Source organism: Chrysochloris asiatica, unplaced genomic scaffold, assembly GCF_000296735.1.
Source record: "Chrysochloris asiatica unplaced genomic scaffold, ChrAsi1.0 scaffold00559, whole genome shotgun sequence".
NCBI lineage: Eukaryota > Metazoa > Chordata > Mammalia > Afrosoricida > Chrysochloridae > Chrysochloris > Chrysochloris asiatica.
Genome location: NW_006409077.1, coordinates 471157 through 496846, shown reverse-complemented (window position 1 = coordinate 496846; position 25690 = coordinate 471157). Strand labels below are relative to the sequence as shown.

The 25690-nt window shown below is 42.0% G+C and overlaps 2 gene segments (V, D, J or C); both read right to left on the bottom strand.

The window, feature by feature from the left end:
- Positions 1 to 263: 263 nt before the first annotated feature.
- LOC102838339 lies at positions 264 to 841 on the bottom strand. The segment is given in 2 exon segments: positions 264 to 598; positions 793 to 841. Coding segments are annotated over 2 exon segments (384 nt in total).
- A 17747-nt stretch (positions 842 to 18588) lies between these two features.
- Positions 18589 to 19166, bottom strand: LOC102837957. The segment is given in 2 exon segments: positions 18589 to 18921; positions 19118 to 19166. Coding segments are annotated over 2 exon segments (382 nt in total).
- Between the last annotated feature and the right edge of the window lie 6524 nt (positions 19167 to 25690).

The window sequence follows — 25690 nt, the reverse complement described above, 5'->3', positions numbered from 1 at the left end:
GTTTTCAGCCACTACATTTTTTTTTGTCACAGCAGTAGTAGAAAACGAATACAAAATATTGTAATGTATTTTTCCTGTAGGAAATCAAAGATTCCACAAGGAATGAAAGAAACACAATCCCTTAAACATCTCCTGAGTCCTACAAACCATCCCACATATAAATCAGAAGACACACTAGATGGAGAAAGAATGCAAGCTCAGGTCCTGTGGGGAGGAAGCAGCTACTGCTACAGAGCCTTCCTGCCCCAGCCTGGGGAGGAGGTTTATGTTAAGGGCTGAAGCAGTGTGGGTGGAGCACTATGAGCCTGCTGACAGAAATAATTGGCCACATCTTCAGCCTGGACCCTCCTGATAGTGAGAGTGAAGTCTATCCTTGAACCACTGCCACTGAACCGGTTAGGGACCCCAGATACCGGGGTGGATCCCCCAAAGATGAGAAGCTTCAGAGCTTGTCCTGCTTTCTGCTGATACCAGGCTAAGTACTGATAGCCCAATCTACTAAGACTCTGGCTGGACTTGTAGTTGATGGTGACTGTTTCTCCCAGAGACACAACCTGGGAGGCTGGAGACTGGGTCATTATGATGTCCCCACAGGCACCTGCAATCAGAGGGCACAATCACCATGCATACATACTCTTTGTCAACACATTTAAAAGCATACCATTTACATGACACACAGGGTTGTTATAAGTATGAACATTTGTTTTGGAAATAAAGGTTATTTCACTGTACTTCTAAAATCAATTTTCCTCACCTACAAACATAGTAGTCTAGTGCTTTTCATTCCCTCACCTGATGCCCAGAGCAGCAACACCATGAGGAACTGGGGCTGTGCCATCATCGTGGTGCAGGTGCCCTGACTGATGCAGCTCAGTTCTCACTGACAGGAGGAAAGGTCATATTTGTAAAGCTCTGAGCAGCCACTGAGACCAAGAAGATCTATGCAAATTAGTCAGGATTATACAAGCAAATTTCATGGGAACCAAAAATAGTGTCACAAAACAGTGACTATTTGACTATGAAAGATTTTGCAATAAGCTACTTAGAAGCTAGAAGACCCAGTAAGAGTCCAGAAACGGGTTGAAATATAACATTATAAGACCAACAACATTCTCATTCACAGCCTACATTCGACAAAACATTGTGACCAAAAAGGTCTAATGTACATTGAAATAATATTGATACACGTGTATTTCATTCTATGTATATAAGGATAAATGAAGGGACTTCAAATGTGCAAAATGGCTAGCACAGGACCAAGCAATGTTGCCTTTTGATATGTAGTAATTTCCCATGAATAAGAGCTTTTTTCAATGGTTACTAACAATAACTCGTAGAAAAGGCTGACTGACCTCAGCCTAAAACTTTCTGACTTACTATCAGATACTGACACCTGCTCATATCACTTCCTCACAGCTGGGTTTTCTTTATATCCTTTACTCTCACTCACTATAAAAGAAACCACCTTTTATGTAACATTAGAAACATTTTCAGTTCTTAAGGTCAGTGTGTTCTCCCTGTGGCATAGTCCACAAACAGGACAATAGCTTTTCCGCTTTCTTTCTTTTCTTTCAGGAAAAAAAATCCCTTCAGATTCTGGGTGTGTATTTTATGTTACAGAGTGAAAAAGACACCTTCAGGAGGCAGCTCTGACTGTAAATCATGCCCTGCCTGGATTCACACACTCCTATGAATGGCTTAAATGAGTCTGGATCTCTGCAACCTTGAATTTTTTTAACTGTCAAAGATTTCTCAGAATCCACAAGACAAGAAAGACTGAATGAACATGAACATGAGTCAAAACAGAATCACAGATAATGAAACTCCTTCAGCAGTGTGAGTGTTGTAAAGGATAAATGCTTAGAGAATGTGTCCCACTATCACAGAGCATGTACTTAAGGTGAATTCAGAGATGAGAGTCAATATTTAATGCTTGCTATGAAATGTGATTGAACTTTGACTGAAGAGAAAGTACAAATGGCCTAAAAGTATAAAGAGAATCAATCTCAGTAGTTATCAGAGAAACTCAGTGAGGTGCTTCCACATACACTTTACATTGGTAAAATTGAAAAGTTTGACAATCCTAAATATATGTTATTTTGTGAACCTCCAAGAACCCTCACATAGTATTGATTATGCATGGATGTGAATTGATACAGGCACTGCTAATACACTCATGTGAGCAAGTCAAGCATATAACTGTTTGGAAAATATGGAAGACAGACCTAGTAAAGCTGCATATAACATACCCCTACTAGAAGAAAATACCTTTTTTGAGACATATTCCCTGGAGATTTGTGTGTGTCGGTGCAAAGGGAGAATTTTTTCAAAGCAGCTTTTCATATAATTCCCCAAAATAAGAATCAGTGCAAATGTCCATTAACAATACATATGATGAATTGTGTATCTTTCACACTGTGAAACCCTACTCAGTAGTGAAAATTGACAAATTACAGATGTACACAAGAAAACTGAGACTCAATGCATAGAAAATATGAGATAAACAAGAATGTGAATGATAGATTATTCCATTTATATAAAATTCATATTAACCATATACATTTTTGTTATATCTTATAATAAAACTTTCTATATGTTCTTCTTATACAAATAATGTCAGAACTTAATTGATGTGTGTGTATATATATATATATATAATGATTTCCACAAAGTTCCTAGCACAGTTACAAGCCTAGAGTCTTTGCTCAATTAATATTTCCTGAATAAATGAATTGTACTTCAATTAATAAAGCATCGATCATATCAAAGTACATGTTACTTGGTATTTCTAGTACAAGTTTATATCTCCAGTTCTAATTAAACCTAATTACAAACCCTTAAATTTCTTCTTGAATGTCTTCAAGGTACCTCAAACACTTGTCTCTGAACTCTAACTCATGCTCCCTGCCTCCATAACTGCCCATATTCTAAACCCAGCAGGTCCCCTCCTGAAGAAGGAGCCACCACACATGCAGTTGTGTATATCAGAAACTTTGGAGTCATCCTTAGCACTACATTTTACTTCAACCCTCACAATTAATTTATTACCAAGTGCTTTCCATTTGAAAACTTGCATGTTCCCAAATCCAGCTTTCCTTGTCATGACATTGTTGTTGTTGTTAGGTTCCATCGACTCGGTGCTGACTCACAGCGACCTTATGCACAGCAGAACGAAACAATGCATGATCCTGGGCCGACCTCATTATTGTTGCCATGCTTGAGCCCATTGATGCTGCCACTTTGCCAATCCTTCTCGCTGGGGGTCTTCCTCTTTTCCTCTGACCCTCCACCTTACCAAACATGATATCTGTCTCATGTGACTGGTCCCTCCTGACAATATGTTGGAAGTATGACAGACGAAGTTTGGCCATCCTGGCCTTCAAGGAGCACTCTGGCTGCACTTCTTCCAAAGACAGATCTGTTTGTTCTTTTGACAGCCCATGGCACTATCAATATTTTCTTCCAACAACATAACTCAATAACATCAATTCTTCTATAGTCTTCCTTATTCACTGTCCAGCTTTCACATTTATATAAGGCCCACCTTAGACCTCAAGGTGACATCTTTGTTCTTTCAAAAGGTCTTGTGCAACCAGTGTTTATAGCAGCACTATTTACAATAGCAAAGATATGGAGACAGCCAAAGTGCCCATCAAGTGAAGAATGGACAAACAAACTGTGGCACATGTGCACAATGGAATGTTATGCTACCTTGAAGAATAACAAGGAAGCTGCAAAACACCACTTAACATGGTTGAACCTTGAGGACATTATGTTGAGTGAAATTAGTCAGTCACAAAAGGAGAATTACTGCATAGGACCACTACTGTAAAAGACTAAGTTAAAGAACCCATACTAAAGGGGAGCGGGGGAGATTCTTTGCTGGTTGCTGTGGGGGGTGAGGTGAGGGGAGGGACGGAAAGGTAGAGCACAGGGCAGGGAATAGACACAGGCTAGTTTGGGTGCTGGCTAGGGGGGCAATATACAAAAAGAGAGAGGGGAATGGAAGAACAAAGCAGATGGGAGAACGAGTAGGCAGGTTTGCATGGGCTAAGTGGGACAGAGGTAAATAATGATGTATGCACAGCCTTGGAACAACAGGGCTCTTGGGTACACAGAATGAAACATGATTGCAATAGGGAAAAGGGAGGAAAATAATGTTAAGATACTAGGCTGTCTTCTGAATCTTGGTTTTCCTTGCATTACATTATAAAATAGACAATGGAAGGGGAGAGAAAGGAATAGCCAGAAATATCACCATAGAAAGCTTGTAAGTCCGTCTTCTGCCTATAACTGATTGGAATACCTAAAATGGGGATACAAAGTGCCCAGTGAAGTAGGCTACCTTTGGAGCCTCTGCATTACATAAGACTATAGGTAGAATCCTGAACAGCATCCAGAATCTTCAAAGGTGGTAAATTTCCCCCTGAGAGGATGGGCAGACTAGCCTGGAGTGGATAGAAGAACAGAAGGTACCTATTGAAAGAAAGACTGACAGGAAAACAATAGAGGACAACCGACTGATTACTACAAGAACAAGCAAGGTGCCCACTCAGGAGACATCAAGGCAAAGGGTTGGGTCCCCTCAGAACCCAACCCAAATCCCCTTCCAAGACTAAGACTCAATGGGAATACACGCTCTGACTGGTGACCACGTTCGCCATTGACAAGGGGAAGCAAGGAAAAACAGCTATAATTCTATGAGCTAAGCCCTACAATGTTTAATAGACTCCTGTGAACCCAGGTGGAGACCTGGTTGGCCAGTAGTGTGGCAAGTCCTGGAGAATCTTGGACCCAGATTCAGTTACATAGCCACGGAGGACTGGAGTGGAGAGTGCAGTGTCCAGCTGATAAGAAGAGAAGGCATATCCACAAGAGCACCCACACTTGCAGATAATACCCACTTGACCTGGTTTCAATGACTGGATGATCAGAGCTCAACTAGAAGAAGAAAGAAGAGGGGAAAAGGAGTAATCTGATACAATCTGATGAACCTATAGATGCAGCAACTCAAAAGGGAACAAATCTTTACAGCAAGGATCATTCCCACCCCTCCATACACAGAGTGGACAGTGATGGGCAACTGGGACATTAGCTATCCAAAATGGTTGGGGGGGGGGTGGGCTACAAAGGCAAGAAGTGACTGGCATGCAAGCTTTCAAGAGGAAACCTAGATCTCGAGGGCATAGAGGAAGGTAGAATCTCCACTGAGGAGTATCCAATCTGTCTAGGTGGGACTTATGAAAGGAAGTGCAGCTAGGTCTCTTGTGGTACAAGGGTGAATAATTGTTACCAGGACTGATTGTGAAGGTTGTAAATGTAGAAGTAGACATTTTGTGGCAAGGAGGGGAGTGATTAACTATGCAGGCTAGGAGCGGAGTTCCCTGGAACCATGAAGGGAGAAGAACGGAGAGCAGGACATTACCCAGAGAAGCAGAGATTCCCGAGATGGAGGCCGAAATGATGACCTGGAGAGATGGAGCAGCTGGGGACTTGGGACCCAGAGAGGGAGAGGGCCTGTGTGCTGATGACTGGGGGGGTAGGGGGCTGGGGAGCAAGCAGGCTTGTAGGATGTACCCTTTCTTTGATTGGTGATGCATGGAGGGAGTTGTAACCATGGCAATGAAACAATATACTATAGGATGAATATAAAACTAATGTTCTCCAGTGTACCCATGCAAACTATCACATAATTCACAATAAAACTTAAAAAAAAAAAAAAAATTCTTGCGCAGCATATTTGTCAAATGCAATACGTTGTATGATTTCTTCCCCCCCACCCCAGGTTTAAGGCTTTATTGGAGATCAGAAGGAAAGAGAGAGGTATTGCAGAGGGGAAGGATTTTTATACTAGTCAAAGAGGAGGGCGGGGTTGAGATTAGTGGAGGTACATGATAGGTTGACTAAGGATGACGTGCAGGTAGGGAGAGAGGAAGTTCCGGTAGGAAGAGAAGTTCCGGCAGAGAGAGCTAAAACATGGTAAGCAGCCAGTTTATTATGCATTTGGTTGAGGGATTCTATCATTCCAGCCTTTTGTTGTTATGGGTACAGGGGTAGATGTCATTTCTTCTGGAGCAGCTTCCTGCTGGAAGGGGGCAAAGAGGAGGGACTATGTACCTGGCGTGTTCTTCTGGCTGGTCGGTCCTGTGGCTTGGCAGTGGTTGGTATCCGGCCATGAGGAATTCGCCCACCATCTGGTTTGTGAAGGCCCTCATGCATTCCTGAAGAAAATTTTGAAGACAGGGAAACAGGCAGGGGCTAAATAACAATATCAGGAGGATTATAGTTAGTGGTCCTAGGAAGGGGAGGTGGCAAGGCCACCAGGAGGACATTAAGGTTCAACCATGGTTTGTTTAACTTGATTTTGTAAAGCAAGGAGGGTGTCTGCTACCCTCTCATGTCCCTGTTCAGGGCCTCTGATATATTTTTTTGTAATAGGTGTATGGATGTTCCTAATCAGATGGGGTTAAGATTTGGACTGCAGGGATTAAATATGTGACCCCACACAGGTTTTGTGCGGGTAGGCATTTTAAACCTTTTCTACATAAGAAAAATATTCCTTTGGGCTCACGTTTGGGTTGCTTACCTGTGTTATGTCAGGTCAGCAGTTCGAAACTACCAGCAGTTCCACCAGAGAAAGATGAGGCATTCTACTCCCGTAAAGATTTGCAGCCTTAGAAACCCTGTGCAGTTCACTATGAATTGGAACCAACTCCATGGTACTTAACAACAGCAACCTTTGTTATGTCAGTACACCAGGATTTTGCAAGGGAGAGGGAGGAAAGGTTAGTGATGTTGTGGTTATGAATGCAGGTGAGGTTGGTGGAATTACTGAGGCCAGTCTCTGTGAGGAGAGGTCCTGTGTACTGTATGGTGGTTGTATTAGGATATGATTTAGGGACTGGATCGCCAGGAATGGCTGAGTACCCAAGGTCCCTATAGGGCAAACAAGCCCAGCATGAGGCTTTATTGAATATGGTTCCTATATCAGTGATTAGCATGTGATGGGGTTGGCGGAGAATGTCATGATCTAGCCGTGTTCGTAACCCTTTATATCCTGGGTCCAGCCATTGTGTGAGGTTCTTTGTGGCTTCTACACTGATCTTTTCCTTCACTACATCTGCCACCCCACAACCCCCATCTGACATCCCTATTTGGGTTTCGTATGTCCAGCAGACAGGCTTGTTGCACCACCTTTTGCAAGCTGTGGACTGGGAAGCCATGCAGTTAGACAGTTTGGATAGGTAGCATACTCTGATTCTGCAAAACTGCTTGATGACAGGTGTTTGGCCCAGAGAGTAAGCAGAGTGCATAAAGGTCAGGACACTTGAGCAGTCCGTGGCTATATGAGGGGTTGAACATGTTTTGCCATTTTGGCTAAGGCTCAATCTGATCATCAAGGTTGAGATAAAGAGTATGGAGAGCATACTGGATGATGATAAGTCCCACTATGAGGAGAAAGATTAAGGCAAAGATTATTCGAGAATGGCGAGGCCACTTGGGGTGAGACTGCGAAGAGGCCTAATGCAAGGACAATAGTGCCCCGAAGGGGGCGAGGAAGGCTGGGTGGCAAGTTAACATGGAGGTATGTTTAAGGGAGTATGAGGAGGTAGGGCTAGCCAACAGGGAGATTTCATCTGGTGAGAAATCAGAGAGAGACTGTCCTGGAGAACTAGGTCTTTGGTTCAGAATAGGATAACGGTCAGGAGTGTTAACCTTTGGAAAGAATCACTGGAGGTCCTGGCCCACCTGGTCGAGGAAGCAGGAATTTTGGTTGACTAGGTGGGAGTCATGCATTTATTCCTCTGGGATGAGGGTGGGTTTGAGCTTGGTCAGTCCTGTGAACGAGGAAGTATAGTGGGGTGCGCCTAGATTAATATTCAATTTGGGAGTAGCTGAAACTGTGTGTGCCAGTTTTATGTGTGACATATGGAACCAGGAAGCTCTGCCAGCTAATTTTGGTGCTGTGGGGGTGGTAAGACCTTGAGGGGTCCTTCCCATTTTGGTTGCAAAGGGCTCGGTTTGAGGGTTTTCAGGCTTGGTCACCAGGTTGGACCCAGAAGTATTGTTGTTTCTTTGGGTAGGATTTGGGTAGAAATTGGTCTGTGGGGTTCACAACAAATGAGGGACCATACTTAGGGTTGGGATATAGTCAGCATGTGGGGTGAGGTGGTTGTGAGGTTACCCAGGTGAAATGGTCTTCCACACATTAGTTCAAATGGGCTTGAAAAGGTGGGTTTTTGGGGGCTGACCTTAGTCTTGTTAGTGCTATGGGAAGTAATTCTGCCCATGGCATGTGAACTCTAATGAAAGCTTGGTCAATTGTGTTTTTATAAGGCCATTTGCCCTTTCCACCTTGCCAGATGACTGAGGTCTGTATGGGATGTGGGTTTTCCAGGTCATGTTGAAGGCTTGGGCAGTGAGTTGGGTGATCCAGGAGATGAAGGCCGGACCATTGTTCGATTGTATAGGGTGTGGGAGGCCAAAAAGTGGAATAATTTCAGTTAAAGAGCATGTGTAACTGCTGTGGCTCCCTCCAAGGTGGTAGGAAAGGCCTCAATCCATCCTGAGAAGGTATCTACCATGGTTAGGAGGTACTTGTGTTTTTTGTGAGGGGGCATGTGTGTGAAGTCAATTTGCTAGTTTTCTCCTGGTAGACAGTCACGGGTCTGATGGGTGGGCAATGATTTGGGGTGCAGTGCTCCCTGTGGGGATGTTACTGAGCAAGTGGGGCATGTTTGAGTTCTTTGTTGGAGTAGTGAGGGCATTTGGGGACAGTAAAACATGGGTCGTAGGAGGCGGAGTAGGGGTTCATGCCAATGTGAAGGGTATTGTGTGTATCTGTGACATTGTATGTGACCTGTGACATGGGGAGAATGTACAGTCCCTTGAGAAGAAGGCATTCTTGTGTTTCAGGGGGGTTATAGAGGGGTGTTATAGGGGGGACAGCAAGCATTTGTGTGAATGGAGGTGGGAGTATGGCCGCTCGTTTTGCTTTGTGGGTCGGCCTTATTGTTTCCCTGTGCGATGGATTGATGACTCCTACAGTGTATGACTCTTGCTTGTGTTGGGGGTTTTGCTGCTTGAGGTAGCTGTAAGACTAGGGGACCGTTGTTTATAGGGAAGCCTTTTGGGAGGTTGTGTTAAAGGGAAGAGACATGGCTTCAATTACCCTATCTGAAGATAAAATGGCATAGCCGGCTTGGCGTTGGCTGTAGGTGAGGTGATGGAACTGCCATTGATGAACCTTATATGATCCGGGTGGGGGAGCAAAGTTGAAAAGATGTGGGGTAGAGGAGGGAGATGATCTATAGCTTCTGTACATGAGTGAGAGAGATACCTCGTGGTTATAGGGAGGAGGGAGGCAGGGTTGGGGGGAGGGGGGACGGTCAAGAGTCTAATATAAAGTTGGGATTTTCAATGAAAACCATATGGAATAATTGAAGGCATGAAGGGGAGAGGTTTGAGACTGCTTTGTAGGTGAGTAGATGTTGGAGGTGGTGTGGAGATCTCATAGAAGTAGGTTATTCACATATTGAAGGAGGGTACTGGGTGAGAGGTTGAGGTTAGAGAGGTCTTTAGCCAGTGCTTAGAATTTGATGCAGTATACAGCAAGACCAAGCCAGCCGGTTAGGCAGGTGTGGCAGTTTTAATAGTGTATAATATGAGGGTGGATTTGAACTTGGCTAGAATGTCTCCTCCTAGGATTGGTGTAGGGCACTTGGGTAGGACTAGAAAGGTGTGTGTGAAGGGATATCATGAAGTGAGCATGCTAGGGGTTCTGTGATTATAGGCTGAGTAGGGACGCCGTCAACCCTAACTATTAATGTAGGGGCAGGGTGTGTCCACCCTGAGTATTCTCGTAGAGCTGGGTAAGTGGCCCTGGTGTCTAAAAGAAGAGACTGGCTTACCTGAAACTTGCACCATTACCCTGCATTCAATGTGAGTTACTTCCATGGGGTCCAGCAAACTCGAGCACCTTCAGTCTCTGTGGCCAGTCCTAGAAGCTCTGGTAGAGCAAACCCCTTCACTTGGTGAGACTAGGGGGCTATTCATCCCTTCCCTCTCTGGATAAAGGAGTAATCAACCTTCCAGTGTTCCTCCTGTTTGCAAGCAGGGCTTGGGCCAGAGGGAGGGGTAGGGCTAGGGCAGTTTTTTGCCCAATGACCCTCTCGGTTACACTGGAAGCAGGGCTCGGGCAGTGCACCAGAGGGTATTCTACTCCTTCTTTGGTCTGGAACCCTGTGGAGCATTGGCCATTAACAGGTATTTCATCTTGTCTATGTCCAGGGCCAACAGAGATGAAATAAGTGTTAATAACTGTTGTGCCTACTGGGGATGTTGGATCTAATTTAGTGTATTTTGTAGGGCCACTGTTAGATGTGATAGGAATTGGGCCGTGCTTTTGGGTGATATTTCTCATCTGTAGTTGACTGCTTTATGAGAAGTTCTCTTTAAGCCTTCCGTAAGGCAAAGAATCATATGATCTCTAAGTCCACAGTTGGTGTGACCTAGTTGACAATCCCAAGAGGGATCTTCTTGCGGGAACTGCCTGAGCTCCCACTGGCTTTTCGTTGCTAATAGCATACACCTCATCTGAAGTGAGAGTGATGTCATGTCAGGTGAGGTAATAGGATTGAGTGAGGTATTTGGATTCTTTTGATGTAGGTGTCTGTATTGGAGGAGAAAGGTCCTAGCCTCTTTTCAATTTGTGAGAGGTCAGATAGGGAAAAGGGAACATGGACTGTGCCGTCTGCCCCAGCTACCTCGTGTAATAGCATCAGGGTTGCAGACAGTGGTGGGTATTGGGATTGATGGGAGTGGTCTCAGGACCAAGTATGTTGTGGACAGGGAGGGTTCAGCTGAGTAGGTGAGGCTTGAATGCCAGATGGTGGTGAAGCAGAGCCATGGAGAGTGAGGGAAGAGGAGGTAGGCGGGGCAGAGGAGGAGGAAGGGTTGTATGGAGAGGGGAGTGCAAGTGGGGGATGGACATGGTCTGATGAGTCAAAAGAGGAAACGTCTAGGAGTGGTCTTGGGTTATGGGTGGGGAGTGGTTTCTCATGGGCTAGAAGGATTTGAGAAGGGGAGCAAGTCAGAGAGAAGGATGAGAACAGAGAGAAAAGAAAGCCTGTACATTGGGGATCTCAGGCCATTTTCCGCTGTGCTGACAGAAGTTATCAAGGTCATGAAGGATGTTGAAATTGAAGGAGCCATTCTCTGGCCATTGGGAACCATTTTCTTGATTACAGAAAAAGAGCAAGCATTCTGGCTTGATATCAGATTGTAGCCCTAGTGCCTTAAGATTGCACAGGAGAAAACCCAAGGGTGTGGAGTGAGGCAATTTAAACAGTGAGGTTCCTATGATAATTGCAGGCCGGAGAGTGAGGGCGAGGATTAGGAAGCCTCTGAAGACAAGGGGAAAGAGAGGAGCGTCCTCTTCTCTCTTGCCAGACCCCTGAGAGAAGAGAAAGAAATTGAGCTGATGGGGTGTCCCCTAAGAGCAGCAATCCTGGGCCACGGGCCAAGAAGAGCCCGTCTGGCCTAGTGCTAGGACTTAGACTTGACATCACAGTGGACCTGAGAGAGTGCCTAAACACTCACCCTGAGATTGTTGACCAGTGTGTGGCTGTAAAAGTCAGCAACGGCAGTGGATGAGGGCCCCTGGGTGGGTGTTTGGTCGGCAGGTTCAGGAGGGACAGCCAAGAAAGTGGATCAACCTGAGAACTGGGGATTGTCACGGGTCCCGGCAAAGTCCCTCCTGGGTTTCAGCACCATAAATGTGAGATGGAATGAGCCGGAACATAAACACCCATGTGTAAGGCTTTATTGGAGGTTGGAAGGAAAGAGAGCTGTTGTTTGATTTCTTGACTGCTGCTTCCATGAATGTTGATAGTTGATCTGAGAAGAATGAATTCTTTGACAACATTCTGTGTTGATAAGAATGTTGTTTACAAATGTGAAAAAACAGCAAAAAGTTGGTGGAAAATGGAATTAAAATATAATAAAAAAGGCCAAGAACTTTTTGAATCCTCTACATTTAGCAACCAGATTGTTGTTGTTCTTAAGTGCCAGAGGGGCTGTTGCAACTCATGACAATCCGATATAAAGTTTCCAAGTAGCCAATGGTGAGTTTGTATCTCCAATTTTGAAGTTCAAGCTGAACTTGAGGTTTAGTGCTTACCCTTCAGCAACTCACAAGGATTCCATAACAGCCATAAATATCATATAAGGAGCCCTCGTGGCACAATGGGTTAAGCATTGGACTGCTAATTGCTAGGTCATCAATTCTAATGCACCAGCCACTCCATGGGAGAAAGGAAACAATCTTAGAAACACTAAGAAGCAGCTCTCCTCTGTCCTATAGGGTTGCTATGAGTCAGAACTGACTAAAGACACTGAGCTTTATCTGTTTGTAACTCCAAACATTGAACGTGCAGTCGTTAGTAGAATCATAAATATTCAAGGGAAGAAACTTTAATGAAGATCTAACACTATCAGATGTAGAATTATATTTTTATTGGTCAGAGTTTTGGGATACAAACAACTCAAAAGAATCCAACCGAATCTGACCGAGGCAGAAATTCAAATGATATTGGGTGACTTGTAGATTTGATGGAGAGTCTGGGAACATGGCTGGGAAAATGCACTGGGAACCAGATGATATAAACACCATACAAAACCAGCCAGATCTCACCACCAACACAGATGGACAGTGAAGAGCTTTACTGGCTCTACCACCACTGGACACCAGTCATGGGACATTGGCTATTGGAGACCGCTCCTGCTGCCACTCTGAAAACATTACTGACTCTGTGAATTGAGACTTTGGACAACTGACATATGAATGATTCCAATAAGCACTCTCAAGAACATAGCTCCACTCCTAGAAACTGTAACCTACCAAAACCAAATCCATTCTCATTTAATTGATTAAAAGACATGGAGTTTTCATGTGTTGTATAGAAGAACTGAGCTCTGTAACATTCTCCTGGCTGCCATCTTCCTGGTATGGTGCTGTAGGATAAGCATTGGACCATAAGATTGGTTTGAACCACAAACCAGGCACTCCTCAGAAACCCCATGCAGATTCACTCTAAGTTGGAACTGAATCCACAGCACTTGATAACATCAACATCAATCTTCCTTAAAGCAGATAACTAGACTTTTCTTCGATGCCTCCACTCGGTGGATTCACATGAACAAACTTCAGGATTGTAGCCAAGCATAAACTATTTGTACAACTCAAAGACCTCCAGCAACTATAACAGGAAAATTGAAATATAATTATTTCCATCAGAGAATTCATGACAATAGGTGGCCATTACAGCCATATTAAACAGCAAAAGCAGCACAACATACAGGATTTTAACCACAGCCCTGTGTTCTAAGAATATCATAGTAATACTGCAGTGTTCCTTGCACAAATGTCCCCTCAACAACCTCCTGTCCTGAGCTTTGTGCTTCTGATCAGAACCTCATAAAATGCTATGAAAGAGCCTCCCATGGGAGATACAAACAGAGCAACATTACACAAAAGAGAAGCTACATAAAACTGACACAGTCTAGATCCTTGGGCTCCTGCTCCTCTGTGTCCTGAGTGAGAAGGTATTTACAAGCTTAGAGATAGCGTTTCTTTACAGAGTGATTCTTCTATTCAGATAATTTACTATTGAAATGAGACATGAAATAAATGCTACAGGAAAACAGGACTACCCACTTGTCCCTGTGAGACCCTTTTGGATTAATTTTTTGTCTATTCATGATGGAACAGCATCTCTGGGTCATCTTTGTGTGTCTGTCATTTCAGCATCCAGTGGGCAGCAGGTACTGCTCAGATGGAGCCAGGATCTCAATCTGTAGTCCAAGCAGAGAAAGTCCACATTAGCTGCAGCCCAGTCTAAAGTGCATTGACACTGAATGGACACACTGTTTAGGATGGCATCAGCATAAACTAGAAGAAAGACGTGCAAGCTGCGTTTGCAGCACTTCCTCTATATTTGATGCTATGATGCTAGATAGGTTTCAGACTAAATTAGCTCCTTCAGACTAATACAGACAAGAAAGTCCTGGTGATGTACTTCTGAAATATCATCCTATGTAAGTCCTATGGATCATAGCCATCAAACCCAGAGGCATGACTGGTACCCACACACATATTCCTCCAGTGAACCGTGCAGTTGTGAGCACCTTCAAAGTGAGTTGGAAAATGCACACACCAAACCCAGAACCCGCATTCACATGAACACTGCTCCAAAACTGCAGAGATTGCCCAGAAATAATCCTGAAAGTAGTTCATAAAAACAAGTTAGCTACAAAAAAGAACCAATAAGACTAAGCTCTGATTTATCAACAGAAATCATGCAGGCAAGAAGGCAATTGGAAGACATATACAATATATTGAAAGACTGTTTTAAATGGGGAAGGAATTAATCAATTAGAGGGCAACCTTAAAGAAAATTAATACACTTTCACATGAAAGCAAGAAAGGCAGCTGATTTTAGGTCCAGAACAATGTATAATCTTTCTGAATTAGGATCCTCCAGAATTTGTGAGGAAAATCACACAGATTTCCTGTTTTAGGTGCTCTTGAATCTGCTCCAACACAAAGCAACCCTGTGCACAGCAGAATAAATCACTGCCTGGTCCTGTGCCATTCTTCCAATTATTGTCATGCTTGAGCCCATTGATGCCGCCACCATGCCAATCCATTTCATTGGGGTCTTCCTCTATTTTGCTCATCCTCCACCCTACCAAGCCTGACTTCTGTCTCTATGGACTAGTCCCTCCCGATAATAAGTTCGAAGTATAGGTTGTGAAGTGTCATGATATTGGCTTCTAAGAAGTACACTGGCTGTACTTCTTCAAAAACAGATTGATTTGTTCTTCTAGCAGTCCATGTTACTTTTTTTTTTAGTTCATGGTACTTTTAATGCTTTTCTCCAACACCTAATTCAATAGCATCACTTCTTCTATAGTCTTCTTTATTCATTGTCCTACTCTGACATGCACATTAGCCTACTAAAAATACCATGGTGTGCATTATTGTTGTTGTTAAGTGTCATCGAGTTAGTTATAACCTAGAATAACACTGTATAGGGTTTCTGAGGAACTGTTGGTGAGTTTGAAATGCCGACCTTGCAGTGTAACTGACCTCGTGGTCACTTGCATTATCCTTCAGCAACATAACAGGACTCCATGGCTTACATTAGATGCATCGTAGTCCTCAAGCTGACACAAAAATTTAGGAAGCATTAAAACAGCAATGAAGAAAATGCACCCAAAAAATAAACTCAGCACAGAGAATTATGGGGAACAAACTTAAGAGCAGCACCACCACTCCTACCAAAATTAAAAACACTGCAAGCTATGCATAGAGAGAAGAGGGGATAAGATGGCAAACTAGGCAGAAAGGCTTTCCGTAGACTGACTACAACAAAGACAGGGAAAAACAACTGAAACAGACCCAGGTGATAGTATCATTGGCTCTTGATCATATGCTACTTCTTGAAATGGTTGAACATCAACCATTTCCTTTTGGTACAGTGACTCTGTGTAATCCTTCATCTTCTCTTGATGCTTTCTGCATCATTCAATAATTTGCCCCGAGAATCCTTCAATAGCGAAAGTCAAAACTTGAATGTTTTCTTCAGTTCGCTCAGCTTGAGAAATGCTGAGCGTGTTCTTCCTTTTTGGTTTTCTGATTCCAGATCTTTGCACATTTTGTTGTACTATTTGGCTTTATCTTATTGAGCTGATCTTAGACATTTTCTGTTCAGATCTTGTACCTCCTCATTTCTTCCATTTGCTTTAGCATCTCCACACTTGAAAGCAAGTTTCAGTGTCTCTTCTGTTATCCATTTTAACCTTTCCTTCTTTCTTGTCTTCTTAATGACTTTTTGCTTTCTTCATGTATGGTGTTCTTGATGTCATCTCACAATTCTTTTGGTCTTCTGACTTTGGTGTTTAATGTATGAAATCTGAGCTCCAATGATATTCAAAATGTACAGACTTTAATGCAAAACAAATTGCTAGTTAATATTTTTTACATCATGATGGCAAAGCAACCGATTCACCATAATTATTATACTGAGCATGTTGTTTTCAACATTTATTCAGGATCGATACTAAATATCATTTTTAATGTTATAATAATAGCTGAAATATTGGCCCCAGTGATTATCAGGCACCAATATCTGAAATCTGTAAATGTTGCCTTATGTGGCAAAGTCTTTGTATATGTGATTAAATTTAAGAGTAATGACACAAGAGATTATCCTAAATTGGGAGTCCTGGTGTGGCATTTTAGGATAAACACTGAACTGCTAACCCCAAGGTCAGAATTTCAAACCTACCAACTGCTCCTTGAAAACCCTTTCAAGGGTCGCTCTGAGTTGGAACTAATTCCGCAGCTCTTAAGAACAATAGTGTCATCACATGTAACCTTATAACAGTGAGATTTAATGGCACACAGAGAAGAGGGTGATCTGAGATGAAGCACAGGAAGGTTTGAAGATGTTGGGCTTGAAGACTGACGTAAAACTTTCAGAATTCAAAAAGTACCAACAGCCACCAGAACCTCACAGAAGCAAGACAGATTCTGTCCAAGAGACTCTGGAGAGTTTGTTACTTTTGGAACTCCTTGATTTCACCCAGTGATACTGATTTCATGGTTCACCATGTTTGGAATAAACTCAGCAGCTATCACACATATTGGTATAGAGCTTCTGACTTCCAGAACTATAACAGAGTCCATTTTTATTGGTTTAGATACCACATTTATGCTGATTTGTCATAGCAGTCAAAGGAAACTAAAACAATGATAAAAAAAAATTTTGAGAATTGCCATTTGTGAAGAAAAGGTTAAAAAACTCATAATAATGGTAGTACCCAAGATTACACGTACACAAAACCATTGAGTTTTTTGACTCATCTAGCTTTCCAACAACACTACAAAGTAGCTAGTATTATTATATTCATTTTACGTACAAGGAAACCTAATCACTGATTATTTGAGTATCATACTCAAGGTCACATGGCAATGTAGAGACAAAGCTGTATTTAAAAACAATACCTGAGGATTCAAGATGATGGGAAATCTGTTCACATTTACAGATCATAAGGAGACCTGGTGTGGTGCTGTAGGATAATCATCAGACTGCTAACCATAAGGTTGGCAGTTCAAAGCTATCGGCTGCTTCTCTGAAACACTATACAGGATCTCTAAGAATTGACCCTGACTGAACAGCACTTAACAACCACAAGGCTGAGAGAATTGGATCATGGCCTTTAAACAGAGGAGTACAGCTGAGAGAAATAGCCTTCCTCTGTTTAATTTACTTTAACATCAAAAGATAACATAGGAGCGACCAAAGGGAAATAGTGTGTAGAGGAAAGGAACAGAGGGAAACTGGCTACATATTCTGTTGTTGGCTTTGATTCTGAGTAAGGCAGAGCTACAACATGGAACACTTCCATATTTCGAGAATAATAGCATGGAGAGAGTAAGGAAAGAACTGGGAATAAGTTAAAACAAGAAAGTTTAGAGTCAAGGGAACAAAGGAAATGGTAGTTGATCCATCAAGGAATCAATTCACTGGATCCTCTCCAGCAGTGAGCAGACCTAGAGACCTTGGTTACATCCCTCAAGTTCATCTATCTGTATGGGGCACATGGTCAGTGGTCTGACATTGTAGGAAAAGGGTCCATGGGATATTTTGGTGAAGTGATTAAGAATCTGCCAAGAAAACTACACCTAGTCCTGGAAATCTATTAATGTGTTCCCATCTATGAAAAAGGGGATTTTGAACACATAATTTAGAGTTGTTGTTAAGTGTCATCAAGTCAGTTCTGACCCATAGTAACCCGTATAATGTTTCTGATGAGTGACTGGTGAGCTTGAACTGCTTACCTTACAGTTCAAATGGCTTTGCAGTCTGGAGCTTTAACCCACAGCTCCACATCAGGACTCCTAATTTAGAGTAGAGAAATTAATATAAGGATATCACCCAAGATTAACAAACTGGGCCCAATCTAGTCACATTAATCATTAGAAGCAGAGAGCTCGTCTAGTCTGTGCTCTTGGGGAGATGTGACAACTGAAGATGGTTAGACAGATACAATCATGTTGCCTTTGAAAATGTAGGAAGAGGGTCATGAGCAAGTTATGCAGGCGATATCAAGGAGCTGAAAAAGGCAAGGAAATGGTTTCTAGTCTAGATGCTTCAAAAGGAATTCAGCCTTGCTGACACCTTGATTTTAGCACAGTCATATTACTTTTGGATGTCTGCCCTCAAGAAATGTGTAAATGAGGAAATGTTGTTATTTTCAACCACTAGTTGTTTTTTTTTTTATAAACAGGCACTGCTGCAGTAGAAAACCTATTACAGAGTATTGGAATGCATTTTCCTTTAGGGACTTTCAGAAAAGGAATCAAAGAAACACAGTCCCTTAAACATCTCCTGAGTCCTACAAACCATCCCACATATAAATGAGAAGCACACTAGATGGAGGGAGAGTGCAAGCTCCTGTCTTGTGGGGAGGAAGCAACTGCTGCTATAGAGCCTTCCTGCCCCAGCCTGGGGAGGAGATTTATGTTAAGGGCTGAAGCAGTGTGGGTGGAGCACTATGACCCTGCAGACAGAAATAATCGCCCACATCTTCAGCCTGGACCCTGCTGATAGTGAGAGTGAAGTCTGTTCCAGACCCACTGCCACTGAACCAGTCAGGGACCAGATGCCCTGCTGGATGCATCATAGATGAGAAGCTTTGGAGCTTGTCCTGCTTTCTGCTGATACCAGGCTAAGTACTGATAGCCCAATCTACTAAGACTTTGGCTGGACTTGCAGTTGATGGTGACTGTTTCTCCCAGAGACACAGCCTGGGAAGCTGGAGACTGGGTCATTATGATGTCCCCACAGGCACCTGCAATCAGAGGGCACAATTACCATGTATATATACATTTGTCAACACATTTAAAAGCAAATCATTTATATGACACACAAAACTGTCATGAGTGTAATATCATTTGATTCTGAAATAATTGTTCTTTCACTCCACATCTAAAACCAGTTTTCGGTAATCTACAAAGATAGTAGTCTAGTGCTTTTCGTTCCCTCACCTGATGCCCAAAGCAGCAACACCATGAGGAGCTGGGGCTGTGCCATCATCGGGGTGCTGGTGCCCTGACTGATGAGCTCAGTTCTCACTGATGGGAGGAAAGGTCATATTTGTAAAGCTCTGAGCAGCCACTGAGACCAAGAGGATCTATGCAAAACACACAGGATTAGACAAGCAAATTGCATGACAATGAGTTGTAGAGACAAAAATAGTATCACAAAAAACAGTGACTATTTGACTAAGAAAGATGTGGAACTCAACTTAGAAAATAAAATTCCTAGTTGTTGTTGTTGTTGTTAAATGCCTTGGAGTCGGTTCCCACTCACAGTAACCCTGCACAGGGTTTCCGAGGCTGTAAATCTTTATTGGAGCAGAAAGCCTCATCTTTCTCCCGCGGAACCTCTGGTAGTTTCGAACTGCTGACCTTGCGGTTCACAGCCCGATTCATAACCACTATGCTACCAGAGAGTCCTGAAATTAGTTGAAATAGAACACTTTAAAATCAACAGCATTCTCTTACACAGCCTACAATCAAAAAACTATTCTCAACAAGAGACTCCTATTTACATTGAAAAACGTGATATATGTATATTTCATTCTATATATATACGGACACATATAAGGGTGCATCAAAGATTCAAAATGGAATTAAAAGATGATAGACATTTTCTACAAACTTTTTCAAGCCCTTTTCATATATTTATGTATTAAAATATATTTCAACTCATAAACATTCAAGACATGAAAAGACAGATAGTAGGAATTTGGGTTTCCTATGACCAAGAAACATTTTAATAATGAAGGTCACTTTACTGAAAATCATTCTTGTTTCTATTGCTGTGTACCATCATGGTGGTTCCAACTCATAGGACCCAGTGTACAGCAAAACAAAACATTGCCTGAGACTACATCATCCTCATAACTGTGACCATGTTTGACTCATTGTGACAGCCACTGCATCGATCCTTCCTTTGAGATTCTTTGTCTTATTCACAGACCCTCTACTTCACCAACTATGATGTCTTTTTTCAGGGGATGGTACCTCCTGACAACATATTCAAAGTATATATTTTCCCATCAAGGAGCATTCTGGCTATACTTATTCCAAAAGAAATTTCTTGATTCTTCTGGAAGTCCATGGTATAGTCCATATTCTTTGACAACACCATAATTCAAAGGCATCAGTTACTCTGTCTTCCTTAGTCATTGTCCAGGTTTTGTATGCATAAGAAATTACTGAAAATACTATGGTTTGGGAGAGGCACACCATAGGCCTCAAAGTGACATCTTTGCTTTTAACACTTTGCAGGGTTCTTTTGCAGTAGATTTGCTCAATGCAATACGTGGTTTGATTTCTTTACAGTTGCTTCCATAAGTGTTGATTGTAGATCCAAGTAAAACTAGGATTGTGCAAATAATTAATGAACTTAGGATCCAGAGATGTGCAAAGACAAGCAAAGCAGAAGTGGGAGCCCAGAGACCATCCGGGTGAGAAGTTGAGGGAAATCATCCTGCATTAACCTATGACCCCTGGAATCTCCACCACCAATATAAGAACAAACCAAACCTTAACTGAATTTTCCTCCCTCCCTCAATGTCTGGGAACTGTGAGGTGATCAGCCCACATTTGTTGTAGAGCTAGAGAGGAAAAAGAAAACATGATAGTACTCATTTAAAATTTCTTCTGAACCCCATGATATTGGAAATTAGTGATGGTTAAAGAAATCTCCCAACCTTTCATGTTCAGAAAACCTGTCTGCTGCAAATAATCACTCTTTCCATATGACTTAGAGAAGACTTAGAGATATCCCCTATGTACTTATGACGAGGCCAGACACAAACCCTCTGATTTCCTTTCTTCTCCTCATTAATGAGTAACTAAGTTGCTTAACACCAATTATCAATCAGAATAAAGTTCTAGTTAACCAAATTGACCAAGTTTCTCTCCTTCACAAAGATCCTGAATTTGTCCACTCTCAGCACCTCTTTCTAAGGACCACTTCCAGAGATTTGATGAGTGTGTGCTCTTCAATATCAATTACACCTGAACAGAAAGAAAATACCAGTCCTCCCAACAGGTCCAATAAACAGCATCATGATAAACTGTGAAAACATTTACATTTTCAAGATTTTATTCTACCTAAATCAATAATCAATGCCCATACAAGGAATAGTCTAGAAGTAACATGGCATTGCATTGAAGACATCTTCAGCAAAAGACTTCTTTAAAGTTCCAAAAAGCAAAGATACTGCTTTATGTTTAGGATGAACCTGACCAAATCCAAGGTCTTTTCAATTACCTCAAAGGCATGTGAAAGCAGGATGATGAAAATGATGATGGAAGAGGAATTGATGTATTTGAATTGTGATGTGGGCTAAGAATACTGAATGTACTAGGACTTATGGGTGAATAAATCAGTCTGTGAGGATATACATCAGAATGCCTTTTACAAACCAGGATACAAAGACTTCATCTTGTTTGCTTTGTACACATCCTAAGGGAGATCATTCACTGGGAAGGGATATTTACATTTCATAACTTTGGAGGGTCAGCAAGGGAAAATGAGAGAAACCCTCTCTAAATTTAGGGTTTTGTGTAAACTTAAATAGACCAGGATTTCAAGAGGTTTGGCAGTTGAGATGTGCTTATTCCCACAGTAATGAAACATAATACAGGCATGGTTAACTCTGATGAGTGGCTATGAGCAACCAATCAATTAAAGGGATAGTTCCTTTGGGGAGTCACCTGCTCCCAATATAAAGGACACAGAGGAGGGACTGTTTCTCTCTATTCGACTGGGGACCTGGGACTCTGCAATTGTAAGCAATTTCCTAGACAATAAACTTAGACACACACACAAATTTGTATATATATAGTTGTTGTTATTAGGTGCCATCGAGTCAGTACTAACTCATAGTGACTGTATGCATAACAGAACAAAACACTGCCCCATCCTGGGCCAACCTCATAATTGTTGCCACGCTTAAACCCATGTATGCTGCCACTTTGCCAATCCATCTCACTGGGGGTCTTCCTCTTTTTCTCTGACCCTCCATCTTACCAAACATGATGTCCTTCTCCAGTGACTGGTCCCTGCTGACAATATGTCCACAGTATGGAAGAGAGAGTTTGGCCATCCTAACTTCCAAGGAGCATTCTGGTTGCACTTCTTCCACCACAGATCTGTTTGTTCTTTTGGCAGCCCATGGACTTTCAATATTCTTCTCCAACGCCATAACTCAAATGCATCTATTGTTCTATGATCTTCTTTATTCACTGTCCAACTTTCACATGTATAGAGGCTGTTGAAAATACCATGGCTTGGTCAGGAGTACCTTAGTCCCCAAGCTGACATCTTAGCTCTTCAACGCTTTAAAAAGGTCTGGTGCAGCAGATTTGCCTAATGCAATATGTGGTTTGATTTCTTGACTGCTGATTCTGCGATTGTTGATAGTTGATACAAGAAGAATGAAGTCCTTGACCACTTCAATCTTTTCTCCATTGATAAGAATGTTGTTGATTGTTCCAACAGTGAGGATTTTTGTTTTCTTTACATTGAGATACAATCTGTACTGAAGACTGTGGTCTTTGATATATTTATATATATATATTCCACTGATTTTGCTTCTCTAGAAAAACTGTCTAAGACATCCTCCATGAGATGCTGCAAAAGTGGACTCAAACATACCAAACATTTTGAGGCTAGCAGAGGACTAAGCAATGCTCCCCCTGCTGTTCATCTAGTTGCCGTGAGTCATAGCTTTTTCAGTGGTAACTAACAATACCTCAGAATAAAGACTGACCTCAGCCTAAAACTGTCCATTGATGACACCTGCTCATTTCACTTCCTCACAGCTGGCTTTTCGTTATATCTTTCACTTTCACTAATAAAGAAAACATCTTTTCCATAACTTTTAAACACTTGCAGATCATATGATCAGTGTGTTTTCTCTGCGACGGTAGTCCACCAAGAGTCCACCAATGCTATAATAGCTTTTTCTTGATTCATTCTTCTCTTTCAGGGAAAAAAATTCTCCCATGTCAAGCATACACATGTTTCTTATACCCTAAACCAAAAATTTCAATATGTACTTATTGTACATATAATGTCACAGCTTAATTTATACATAAATCTTTATGGGAGCAGAAAGCCTCATCTTTCTCCTGCCGAATAACTGGTAGTTTAGAACTGCTGTCCCTGAGGTTAGCAGCCCGATTTGTAACCACTATGCTACCAGAGCTCCTTGTATATATGTGTGTGTGTGTGTGTGTGTGTGTGTGTGTGTGTGTGTGTATAAAATGATGATTTCCAGAAAGTTCCTGGCACAATTCCAGACACTGAGTCAATTAATATTTGCTGAATAAAAGAATTGTACTTCAGCTGATAAAGCTTCGATTACATCAAAGTTCTCTTTACTTGGTATATTTCATACCAGTTTATATCTCCAGTTCAGAATTCTCTTCTAATTACAAACCCTTAAATTTCTTCTTGGATGTCTCAAAGGTCCCTCTCACTCTGTGTCTGAACCCTAAGTCATGGTCCCTCCCTCCATAACTGCCCATATTCCAAACCCAGCAAGCCCCCTACTAGAGAAGCTGTGCCACCACACATTCAGTTGTATAATCCAGAAACTTTGGAGTCATCCTTAGTACTACACTTTACTTCAACCCTCATGGTCAGTTTATTACCAAGCACAACCCATTTAAAAACCGAGATTCTCCCCAATCCATCTTTCCTTGTCATGAACTTAAACAAGGGCAACAGCTTGATGCCAGAATTAGCTTCCTAACTGGTCTTACATCTAGGCTTTTGTTTCTACAAAGTGTTGTTGTTGTTAAGTACCATGGAGTCGATTCCGACTCATAGTAACCCTGTACTGTGTTTCCGAGGCTGTGAATCTTTACAGGAGCAGAATGCCTCTTCTTTCTCCCAAGGAACCACTGGTAGTTTCAAACTGCTGACCCTGAGGTTGGCAGCCTGACTCGTAACCACTAGACTACTGCCTTAAAACTAGAGTGATCTCTTTTAAAGACTAATTTTGATCATGTGATCTGTCTGCAAAACTTTCCAAAGCTTTCCATTATGAGCAGAATAAACATAAAAATGATACACTGAGGGTTCTGCCTGATTGGCCTCATATATTTTCTGTACTTCAATATTAGCACAGTTAGTAGCATCTAACATAGTAGACTGGGTGAATTGTAGATTTGATGGAGAGTCTGGGGAACATGGCTGAGAAAATGCACTGGGAACCAGATGGCATAAACACCACACACAACAAGCCAGATCACACCACCAATACAGATGGAGAGTGGAGAGCTCTACTGCCTCCACCACCACTGGTCACCAGTCATGGGACACTAGCTATTGGAGGCCGCTCCTGCTGCCACTCTGAAAACATTGACTCTGTGAATTGAGCATTTGGACAACTGACACATGAATGACTCCAATAAGCCCTCTTCTAGAATATAGCTCTACTCCTAGAAACTGTAACCTACTAAAATCAAATCCACTGCCATCAAATTGATTAAAACATGTGCCAATTTCATGTATTGGAGTCTTGGTGTGGTGCCATGAGCTAATGTGTCAGACTGCAAAGTCACTTGAATTGCAAGGTTGGTGGTTCAAGCTCACCATCTGCGCCTTGGAAACCCTATACAAGGTCGCTATGGGTCAGAGTTGATTTGACGGCACTTAACAACAACTACAACAAGAATATCAGGTGTTAATAAAGCAGATCTGCACTTTGTAGTGTTTTCTTGGCTTTAATCTTCTTGGAGTGGTGCTGTATGATAAGCACTGGACTGCAAGGTTGGTTTGAACCTCAAGGTCAGCAGTTCAAACTCACCAGTAACTCTTTAGAAACCCCGTGCGGGTTCTCTATGAGTTGGAACCGACACAGGACACATCCTGTATGTTAAAGCGGAGGGTACTGAAACAGGAGACGACTCTCAAGGAGATTGATTGGGACAATCGCAACAGTAATGGTCTCATGTGTAACAACAATTGTAAGGACGGCACAGGATAAAGCAGAGTTTTATTTTGTTGTGCATAGGTCTCTATGAGCTGTAACTGACTCAGAGGCACTTAACAACAACAACATTATACATTAAGTGTCTGTACTTGCCTGACTTTTTTTTTTTTAAGTGTTGACTGAGCACTTATTTAATTGTTTCATTTTGCTCTCCTTCACTGTGTTATAAATTTATAATTCTTTAGTGATTCTTCAACAAATTTACAACACACATATGAATTCTATCAATGTCTAAAATTAACCAAAACATACAGTGTGCTCATTACTAAAATAGAGACCTTGTTTTTGTTGTTAGGTGCCATCTAGTCAGTTGTAACTCATAGTAACCCTGTAGAGGATTTCTGAGGAGTGGTTGGTGAGTTTGAACTGCCAACCTTGTGATTCAAAATTACCTTGCTGTACAGCACATTATCCTACAGTTCTACATCAACACTCCAATGAATAATTGTTGTTGTGGTAGTTAAGTGTCACATCTCTTGCAACTCCTTGATTGAGCCCAGTGATACTGATCTCATGGTTTACCATGTTTGGAATGAAC